Source organism: Podarcis muralis, chromosome 8, assembly GCF_964188315.1.
Source record: "Podarcis muralis chromosome 8, rPodMur119.hap1.1, whole genome shotgun sequence".
NCBI classification, from domain to species: domain Eukaryota; kingdom Metazoa; phylum Chordata; class Lepidosauria; order Squamata; family Lacertidae; genus Podarcis; species Podarcis muralis.
Window position 1 is genome coordinate 7,565,309 of NC_135662.1, and position 11,587 is coordinate 7,576,895.

General features: G+C 40.1%; 2 protein-coding genes across 2 annotated transcripts; both read right to left on the minus strand.

The window, feature by feature from the left end:
* Positions 1-1,150: 1,150 nt before the first annotated feature.
* Positions 1,151-2,131, minus strand: LOC144328785 (mas-related G-protein coupled receptor member H-like). The gene has a single exon (XM_077933613.1). The coding sequence runs from the start codon at positions 2,129-2,131 to the stop codon at positions 1,151-1,153; it is 981 nt and encodes a 326-aa protein (XP_077789739.1).
* Positions 2,132-10,215: 8,084 nt separating this feature from the next.
* On the minus strand, positions 10,216-11,184 carry LOC114601287 (mas-related G-protein coupled receptor member H-like). Its single transcript, XM_028738498.2, has one exon. The coding sequence runs from the start codon at positions 11,182-11,184 to the stop codon at positions 10,216-10,218; it is 969 nt and encodes a 322-aa protein (XP_028594331.2).
* Positions 11,185-11,587: the final 403 nt, after the last annotated feature.

The following is an 11,587-nucleotide window of genomic DNA, read 5'->3' on the forward strand; positions in this document are numbered from 1 at the left end:
ACACACACACACACACACACACACACAATTTTTAAAGGCATCCTGGAGAGTTGGGATGATCTCCTTACTTCATTGACTGTTCAAGGTCATGTCCTAGAGCAGTAGCATCACTGGAAACTGGAGGAAGCTTGTATCCACCTGGTCAGTGTGAGGGCAGGTTTTCCACACCCCAGTTCCCCTAAGAAGAAGAATTACTGTCCTGTAGCAGCAGCATCAATGGGATGTAAAAGATAGCGGGGTGGGCTTTTTCTTTATTTTGGATTCTTCCCTGTACATTGCTCGTGATATTTAGTCTGTCAAGTTTCTTCCCCTTCAGCAGTAAGGCAAAAGTCATTCCATTCCTCTATGGCTCCTCTGTTACAACACAGTACATTCTCCTACATGTCCTCTTTCCTTGATGCTCCTGTCTATCCAAAACTCAGTTGCCTGAAGAAATCACTTCTTTCACCACTCACATATTTGGACCCCCCCCCCCAAGTTTAATTCATGGGATGTCTAGTCCTTCCCACCTGCAGCACAAATGCCTTAACCTTAATTTTAGTGCCTTCCCCGCCCCTCCGGCCGCCCTTACTGCTTTGTAAGTTAGTGGCCATTATCTCTTCCTCTCCAAATCTACCCACCTCAACTGACTAAAGCCCTCCTACTTCACTAAAAAGCTCTGCTCATTCTGTTGATGAGCTCAAAACATGGAACTCGCCACCCTTAAGTATCTATCCAGGATGGAAGATTTTGCAAGGTTGCAGTACAGTAGTAGGTGGCACAGGAAACTTCTTCATGTTCCAGGGTTTTCATTTTTCAGGTTACCCCCCCCCAAAAAAAAAGTGGAATTCAGAAGGCATATGGTGGCTTTGCAGGGCTTGAATTAAATGTCCCTCCGGGTCCCTTCCACTTCTACATTTCTGTAATTCTATGATTCCAAGTCAAAATAATTTTGGCCATATTAGTGGAGTTTGTGCCAAATGCTTTCAGAACTGTCTTCAGTCACAGGAAAAGACTACAACCTCACCTATATGAGCTCAAGCAAGACGTGAATACTGAATACAAATTAAGTAGGCTACAGGAAATGCAACCTGAAGTTATAGACATCTGCTTAGTAGAATGTAGAATGTCATAGTATAAACTAGATAAAAGTGATGGTCTTTTGGGACCATTAGCACTTTGTTTCAACAGAGGTCTCTGCTTCCTCTGTTGAGCTTTCCTCCTCCTTGAAAACATTCTGGAGTATGGCTTTCATGCTCTTCCTGTGTCTGCCTCTCTTCTGCCTCCCAACCAGGAAATAGATCAAAGGGTTAACACTGCTGTTCAGGCAGGCAAATAAGTAGACATAAATTGAAGAAAAGAGAGAGGCTGAATCAAAAACATAAGGGCTGATGTAATAGGCATTTAGTGGAAACGAAAAAATGATGAAGAAAAGAAGAGCAAGCAAGATGGCTATTTGAGTTTTACCCCGCCTTCGCTGTTGCGATTTGAAGGAGACCTTGAGGCAGAGAATTAGAGTTGAGATAGTCATGAGCGGGAGGCAAAGGATGCCGTTCACAGCATATTGGTAACGTTTCATGGTATAATTGTGTACCATTTCACTCAGGCGGAGGGTGAAGGTAATTCCACAGAGAAGGCTAGAAAGTACCCATATTATGGAACACAAAGTGGTGGACAAATTTGCTGGCCGGCGGCATCGATGCCAAATTGGGAAGAGGACTGACACACACCTGTCAATGCTGATGGCTGTCAGTAGATATTGACCAGCACTGTACATTACTTGAAAGACATCTTGTAGAAAATCATACAGAGGTCCATAATAGTCTCCTGTTGCAAACAAAATCATTTCCATAAAAAAGTTAGCTGTGACTACACCCAAGTCCGCAACAGAGAGGTTCAGGATGTAAATGGTGAAAGAGTTCCTCTTAATGCAGAAGCTAAGCAGCCAGACAACAGTCCCATTCCCTAAAAGCCCCAAAATGCAAATCAAAATTGTGAGTATAGAAAATATATATATATTTGGGTAAATATCCAAAATCCATTCTGGATAATCATAACTACTATTGTTGGAGGACCCAGTTGCATTGTCTTCTCCATAATAGTCTTCTTTAGCATTGAAAGGAGACAGGGCCATTGGGCTGTAATTGGCCATTGTACTCAGTCGTTGCTGTTGCGCTTCTTCTTGTGTAGATATGTCTGCTGGGGGTGGAGAGGGTGGAATTAGTCTTTGTTAATGAATAAAGATGAAACTAAAACTTTTCAGCCTACTCTTCCATGTCTTTGTGAGTTAATTCTTGAGTTAATTCCTAATATGAGAGTTAATTTTTAAGGTGAAATGGCTCATCTGTTTCATCTCGAGTTCAAGCTACCTCTTCAGTAACAAACCTAATGTCAGGGCATGGCTGGATGAAGAGGAGTGGTGGGAGCCTCTTGCCCTATAGCCCCCCGCCCCCGAGGATGCAGAAGATTAGGATATTTTTAATCCAGTTGAAAGCGATACTGCCACATGGCTTCTGAAATGATTTCTCTCCCATCTCCTTACGGTCTTCAGATAAGAACATCTTGGAGATCCCGGGCCACAGGGAGGTTAGGCTGGCCTCAACCAGAGATAGGGCTTTTTCAGCCGTGGCCCCGATCTGGTGGAACACTCTGCCACAAGAGACTAGGGCCCTGCAGGAGTTGACATCTTTCTGCAGGGCCTTCAAGACAGTGCTGTACCATCAGGCCTTTGGCCAAAGCACAATCTGACCCCCTCCTTCCTTCTGTAATCCTCACAGACCTCTAGCCCAATGGTTGCCATTAATTTGATTCTGAATTGATTTTAGAATGTTTTTTAATTAATTAGCTGTGATTTTATGTAAAATGTGCTGTTTTTCCTGTTGTTAGCCGCTCTGAGCCGGGCTTTGGCCAGGGAGGGTGGGGTATAAATAAAATGTTGTTGTTGTTGTTGTTGTCGTTGTTGTTGTTGTTGTTGTTGTTGTGACATAAATGCAGAAGGTTGACAGGCCATATTTGGCCCATCGGTTGGAGGTTCCCCACCCCTAGTTGATAGAGGTACAAAGATTTTTGGGTCATGCATTGGAGCCATCTCCACTTGCCAATGAACAACGGGGAGCTTGCTCCAAGGCTCCTGGTTTTTCCTTTGCAGTTTCACTGGCCAAATTAGGAACCTGCTTGATTTAGTACAACATCAGGCTCAGTGCACTCCCTGTCCTACTGGAAAAGGCAAAACAGAAATGGGGAACACAGAACAAGATGAAAAAAGTTGTGAAACTGGTTTACTGAGATAAGCAAGAGATGGCTAGAGGTATTCATTTTATTGTAAAAAGTGGAAATAAGCAGGCAAGAATTTCTAACTTAAGCTTTTCGCTTACCTGTGACAAACATTGGATCAGATATCATGATGGAGAGAGAAAAAACCAGCAGTATATATTCCTGTGCTGGAATAAACAACCAGAAGATTTGCAGACATCAATGCCACTCCCAAGTCTTGAGGAAACATTCAATGCATTTAAAAGCTCATGGCAAGATGTACAGCAATGTGCCCGTTTGCCTTCAGTTATGCTTAATCCGTTTGCCAGTGACAAGACAAAAACGATTCTCACTGGATTGCCAATACAATCATCTGCAAATTTAGGAGGAGATTATTTTTTGCAATACCCTAGAATACCACTCTTGCAAGAAGTGGGCTTGCAAGCAGTAGGAAACAAATGACTCTGAATTGATCAGGTGAAATGCATTTATTGAATAGAATCATAAAAAGCTTCTAAATTTTCGTGCTGAAACTGGAATTATGGAGGTACAAAACTGGAAGTTATGGATGTACGAAAAAGCACTAAGAGCATGCAATATTATAGCAAATGTAAAAATTTAGGGTGGTATAGGTGAGTATAGGGTAGTATACAAATTTTAATAATAATAATAATAATAATAATAATAATTTATAATGCCATATTATTATTTTTCTCACTCTCCTATAATACTAGAACTCAGGGCCATCTAGTGCATCTGAATGCTGGACAATTCAAGAGAGACAAAAGAAAATACTTCTCTGAAAAGTAGATAGATAAACCGTGGAATCTGCTCCCAAAGTATATACTCATGGCCACCAACTTGGATGACTTTAAAAGAGGACTGAACACATCAATGGATGATAAATTTATATTCTGCCTCCTGTGTGTGGGGCAGTATGCCTCTGAAGTCCAGTTGCTGAAAATCAGAACTGGGGGGAAAGCTGTTGTGCTCAGGTCCTGCTTGTAAGCTTCCCATAAACATCTGTTTGACCACTGTGAGAAAAGGTTGCCGGGATGGATGGTTCTTTGGCCTTCCCCAGCTGTTCCCTTCTTATGGTGTGTCCTGATAGCATCAACAGAGAAGGCAACATGAAGGATGGGGCTTTATTTTGCATTCTTTTCTTCACTTGGTTTTGCATGTTCCATCAGTTATGTTTTTTCCTCTGGCACAACATGAAAACAAGCCCCACATTCTTCTCCAACTCCAGTGCTGAAACTTAGTTCACCATCTGGTCATCTCCTGACTTGGCTACACCGACTTTTTCTGCTCTGGACGGAGCTCTTCATTCACTCCTCTGTCCTCTTATTGATTCAAAATTCTGTTTCCAAATCATTCACCTCTGCTAAAAGTAGTTAGTAGTATCCTGTGCCAGCCATTCAGCTGTTGAGGCTACAACAGTCTGGCATGTGGGGTTATAGCCCAAAACATCTGGAAGCAACCACACTTGTTTTTCCTTTCTTATGTCCCTGATGACAAAAGAAGAGCTTTTCTGGAGCAGAACAGAGGTAGATCTAGTCCATCATTCTGTTCCTGCTTTCTAAAGGAAGCCACTAAAGCAGATATGTTCCTTCACCACCATCGTCAAATTCACTCAGTGAGACTTTGTAACAGACATGTGGAATTCTAGCAGTGCAAGACTCTGCAAAGATCACATCCAGTTAAGTATGCAATGCTGGACTTGCTATTCCACAGACTGGGCAGAGGCAAACATCTGCATTGGCAAAGACCAACTCATGTTTAGAGGCACAATCTGAGTGTCATTAAAAGCAAACTTTGATGCCAGATTGAAGAGTCCTTCTAGACGGAAGCAGGATTGCCTTGCCCACAAGGCAAGCTGAGGAGACCACCTCAGGTGGCAGGATCCAGGGAGGGAGGTCGATACTTCCTTTGAGTAACATGGTAGGTAGTTAGGAAGTTTGTGTAATTTATGTGAAATGTAATTTTGGAAAACTCATTAAAAATCATGTTTAAAAAAGAAATCATAAATAAATAGATAAATTAATACATAAAGTGATGTTGATGGTGTCAGAGTTCTGTTTGCTGAAATTAAAGTGGAGATTACACTCTAAAAGTCTCAGTTTTGCAGAAAGAAATTACTGGGAAAAGTTAGTTTGCAAGAGGTAGGGAAGGGAGAACCAGCTAATGGCTCTGTGACTTAATCAAGTGAAATTCATTTATTGATTAAAATCATACCCTGCTTCTATATTTCCATGCTCAATCTGGTTAACGGAATCAAAACGGATGTACAAAAAAGAGTACAAAAATACTGGGAATGTTTCATCTGTGCCTTTTGGGGTTTTTACCATGGTCATCCTTCTGTAAAGTTTATACCTGTAGTCAACCATGTCCCACTGGTTTTCTGCATTCCAACAGGCTTCTTTTATGCTCACTATGTGAATGCCATCTGGACATAATGCAGTAAATAGGTAGGACAGTCACATGTGGTCTTCCGTATCAGTAATGGCCAGAGCACATTACAGACAACTACATGAGATGTACAAGGAAGAGAATAAGAAAGGGTTTAGTTACACAACTTCTAGATTTCAAAAGGAAGTTATAGAAGAAGAAGTGAAGCTGCTGAAGAAAGCATATAGTATTTTGATAGAATGGGAAACAAAAGATGAGGAGGTCAAATCGGTTATGATCAAATGGCCACAGGATATAGGACATAATATACAATTTGAGGACTGGGAAAAATTGTGGAAGGTAAACTTGAAATTTACAGATTGTTCTCTCTTTAAAGAAAATTATATGAAAATGATGTATAGATGGTATATTACACCAGTGCAGATCGTAAAAATGTATAATACAGGGTCAAATATATGTTGGAAATGTAAAGAAAAAGAAGGGACTTTTTATCATATATGGTGGGAATGGAGAGAAATTTTAAAAAATTGGGAAATGATATACAATGAATTGGGGGGGGGGATGTTTAAAATGACATTTGTAAAGAAACCAGAAGCATTTTTGTTAGGGACTGTAGGACAAGACCTGCCAAGAAATATAAAGAATTAATTTATGTATGCTACAACAGCAGCAAGAGTCTTGATAGCACAAGGATGGAAGAATGAGTAAATCCCAATGAAAGAACAGTGGCAATAAAAATTGATGAGATATGCAGAGTTGGCTAAACTGACATGTAAATTGCAGGACGAGGACAGCTGTGGCTTTAAGGAAGAATGGGAGCTTTTTTTTACAAATTATTTAAAAAGACAACAAAATGAACTGGACTCGTTGGCAGGTTTTGAATAAACATAGACAAATTTATTGGTTGATAACATGTTAGATAGATAATGTAAGGATATGTAAAATTTTATAACATGCAGAGAATAATATGTGCTGAGAAATCAGAGAGAGGAGCTGAGGGAGGACTTTGGTGGGGGAGCAAAGGGAGGGGGAAGGGGGGAAATAATGTATGCGATTATATGGTTTGATAATTTGTTATGTTGAAATTGCTGATAAGAATAATTTTAAAAAAGAAAAAAGAAACAAGAGGTACAGCTACAATAGTTGGGCATATGTGGCTGACTAACATCAATCAAGGAACGTCTCAATTTTCTTTTGATTTAGGAGCAGGGGAAGATCCTTGGAGGAAGGGTTCCTGAGGGACATTAAACTGGATGAACTTATTTAATTGAATATATGACGATGTGTCATATTAGTCCTCTTCCCATAAAAGACCATGCATATAAGTGCATAAGAAGGGGCAGGATTGTAAAAGCAGATCTTTATGGTGACTGCACATTCAGCTGAATTTGTGCATAGAGTCAGGCACATTTATAATTATGCACAGCTAAGGCTCTGCCAGGAACTCTGCCATTTGATGTTTCCCTAATGACATGGCTGGATATACATGTAACCCAATACTTTGGATGCTATTTGATTAAGCCATACTCTGAATTGACCCACTGAAATCAAGGCACTTGGTTGTGACTTATTTAAATCGGTTGATATTGACTTAGTTAGGAAGTTGGCTTACACCAATTCAGATCATTTGTTGAGCTAGTTTAGTAATACCTACTGAGTTAGGGAAAGCATCCTCAAAAGACTGGTAATAGATCCTCACATTTCAGACAGTGTCCTTCCCAGCCCTACCTGACAGAGACTGAATCTGGACTCTTCTGCATGCAAACCACTCAGCCTCAGATTTTGGATACAAAATCCACACTTCCATTTGAACTGTGATTTCTATGCAAGGATATGAGAGGTGATTCTTTTGTGCCATTGCTTATTCCCATGAAAACCTGCTACAGTGGTACCTCGGGTTAAGTACTTAATTCGTTCCGGAGGTTCGTTCTTAACCTGAAACTGTTCTGAACCTGAAGCACCACTTTAGCGAATGGTGCCTCCTGCTGCTGCCACACTACTGGAGCCCGATTTCTGTTCTTATCCTGAAGCAAAGTTCTTAACCTGAAGCACTATTTCTGGGTTAGCGGAGTCTGTAACCTGAAGCGTATGCAACCCGAGGAACCACTGTATTTGCTGTTGATTGGGGACAAACATCAGTAGGGTTTTGGAAGGGATATTCAAAGCCTTAGTGTTGGACCTGAAGCTACTAAGTCTATCAGGCGCTGAGATCTCCAGAACTCATTCTGTCCTAGTCCTGCCACCCTTGCAGATGAAATATGTTCACATACCTGTGAGAATCTGTGGCTCAGATACCATGAGCAGGAGGAAGCAGGAGTAAGAGCGTTCTGTGCTGGGGAAAGCAGGCAATTGAAGGATTTGCAGGAATCAATGCAATGCCCAAGTCGCAATGAAAACTTGTAAGACTGACCCAGCTAATGTCCTGTAAATTATCCTCTCCTCTTCATCTGCGCTTAATCAGTTTGCCAACATCTTGTGACAAGAAGAAACTGTTTCTTTACTGGTGATCAAGATAGCCATCAGCAAAATTAGGAGGAGTTTGTTGCCGCCTTAAGTCTCACTGTTATAGAAAGAACTCTTGATAAAAGGTGGTTTCCTAGTCATTGGGAAGCGGAAAGCAATTAACAACTCTGTGACTTAATCGAGTGATATTCATTTATTGATTAATAGCATAGTATGCTTTTATCTTTCCATGCTCAACTTGGTTAACATAATAATCTATATACCATAAAGTACAAAAACACAGGGAATATTGCAGCCAATGGATACAGTAACATAAGAGCCATGAGAAGTTTCTTCTGGAAAGTGGGGAATTCCTGTAGATTTTTCCCCACTCCCAAATGTTAACTACTCAATTGCTAACTACTGCTAACTACTCAAAACTGTGCCATTTTTTAAAACCTCCATTTTCCTCATATCAGATTCCCCCGAGGATCTGAAACTGTTCTGAACCTGAAGCACCACTTTAGCTAATGGGGCCTCCTGCTGCCGCCACGCCACCGGAGCACAATTTCGGTTCTCATCCTGAAGCAAAGTTCTTAACCTGAGGTAGTATTTCTGGGTTAGCAGAGTCTGTAACATGAAGCGTATGTAACCCGAGGTACCACTGTACATCATTTTCATTACATTTTATTTGAGCAAACTGCGTGCAGTAAAATTTATTCCATATTTCCCAATCTTTCCCAATCTTCTAAAAGTATGTTATACCCAATATCTTTTGCCCAATGTATCATTATAGATTTAGCTTTTTCATCTTTTGTATACCATTCCAAAAGTAACTTATATGTTCTTGACAACATTTTTACTTTATTACTTAATAAATTCAATTCAAACCTACATCTTATATATTCCATTTTTCTTGTTGTCTTCTTTAAACACTTCATTTATTTGACAATAATGCAGCCAATCATTTCCCAGGTTTTTTTATTTCCTCATAAGGTTTTAGTTTCCACTGGTTATCCATCTCCATCACCAAATCTCCATAGGTGGGCCATCCCCCCCACCACCATTTTTAGCTTTTTTTTTTTTTTTTTGGTCTTCTTTAAACACTTCATTTGTTTGATGATAATGCAGCCAGTCATTTACCAAGGTTTTTTATTTCATTATAAGGTTTAAGTTTAAGTTTCCAGAAGGTCATCCATCTCCATCACCAAATCTCCATAGGTGGCCCATCCTTCCCCCCATATTTAACTTTTTTTAATAGTTGTTGCCTCTAACGGCAACAGCCACCATGGTGTTTTACATTCTATTAAGGCTTATATCTATTCAACACCTCATATATTGATTTTTGAATTATGTGGTTCAGAAAATCTTTATGGATTTTTACCTTCTCATATCATAAATATGCGTGCCACCCAAATCTCTTATCAAATCCTTCCAGATCTAATAGAGCTGTATTTTTTAACAATATCCAATCCCTTAACCAACAAAGGCAAGAAGCTTCGTAATACACATTTAAATCTGGTAGAGAGAAACCTCCTCTCTCTTTGGTATCTGTAAGTAATTTAAATTTTATTCTTGGTTTCTTTCCTTGCCAGATAAATCTTGTAATTACTTTCTGCCACTCTTTAAAATCATGAACACCATTTATAATCTACTATGTCTTCCAAGAGGGAAATAAATCAAAGGGTTAACACAACAGTTCAGGCACTCACAAAAGTAGTCATAATATAGGCTCTAGGGAGGTTCTGAACTGAAAACAAAAATGCTGATGCATAAAGCATTCAAAATGTGTTTAAAGGTTCCCTTCTGCCAGCCGAATATACCCAGCCTACATCTTTCCCCAACTGCAAGTTCAGAGCTCCCTGAATACATTAAATGAATGTATGAATACAATGGACCCAGGCTTCCTCCATAGTCGTATACTATCTAGATTTATAAAATAATAAGAATAATAAGAAGTTCGTCAAATCCATTCATCTGTTCAAGACTGAGATTCTATGCACACTCTGAAATCAATAGGCAGCACTGAGCACAGGTCAACAAGGTTACAGACAGAAATTTGTAAATTGGGAACTAGATTGTGTCATCAGAATCACAATGATAAAGACATATTTTGGCAATATTTTTGAGCCCTCATAACTGAGTTTCCAAAGAGATCTCCCCTACCTCTGCAGGGTTTTCCTCCTCTTTGAAAACATTCTGGAATGTGGCTTTCATGCTCTGCCTACACCTGCCTCTTTTCTGTCTTCCAACCAGGAAATAAATCAAAGGGTTAATACAGCTATCCAGATAGGCAAGTATGAAGGCATATTCTAAGAAAGAAGGAGGTTCTGAATCAAAAACATAAACAGTGATGAAAATGGTATTGAGTGGAAATGAGAAAATGATGAAGAAGAAGAGAGCAAGCAGGACCATAATTAGAAGTTTTCCCCTCCTCCTCTGGTGTGATTTAAAGCAAACCCTGATAAAAAGGATCAGAGTGGCGATAGTCATGAGTGGGAGGCAAAGGAAGCCATTCACAATAAGATGAATGCCCAGTATGTTATAAACATTGAAATCAGCCAGAAGGAGAGTGAAGTGAATTGCAGGGAAAATAGAAGAAAGTCCCCATATTGAAGCACAAACAGCGGTGGACATATTTGGTGGCCGGTGGCATCGATGCCAAAGTGGGAAAAGGACAGCCACACACCTATCAATGCTGATGGCTGTCAGCAGAAATTGACCTGTGCTGTAGAATAGGAACATGAGAATAAGAATGTATACTAGAAGGTGTTTGAGGACAGATACTTCAAACAGGGACCATATATACGAACTAAGATTAACTGTGAGTAAACCAAAGTCAGCTATGGAGAGGTGCAGGATGTAAGTAGTGGAAGGAGTCCTCTTAATGCAGAAGCCAAGCAGCCAGATGACAGTCCCATTCCACCAAAGTCCCAAAATGCTGATTAAAAAGCAAATATATAGATACATATACTCTCCTAATGTCAATCCTGAATTATTATTAGTGAAGCTATTGTTAGAGAGAACAGTTCCATTGTCCATTCCGTAATATTCCTCTCCAGCATTCATTGGGGACAGTGATGGGAGGCTGTAATTGATCATCGTGATCAGTCTTTGCTTTTCTACTTTGTCCGGTGTTTTCCTGCTGGAAGAATTTAGAGAATGGTAGAATTAGTCTTTATTAACGGAAATAAGCAAAGACAAAGCTAAAGCTTTGGAGATTAGTCTTTCATACTTTGTAGTTATTTTGGAGTGGGTGGTTAAGGTGAAATTACTTGCTTTTTAATTGCCAGATAAAGGGGCCAGTGGGGCTTGCAGCTACCTGAATATATTTGGGGTTTCAGAGCGTCTCTATGATAGGGTTCCCATATTCACCAAAGTAAAAAATGCTTCCCAGGGCAAGGAACATAGCTCTGTGGTGCACCATCTGCCTCCTGTGCAGAAGGGTTTCATCCCTGGCATCAACCATTAGGGCAGACCCTTGTCTGAAACCCTTGAGAAGTGC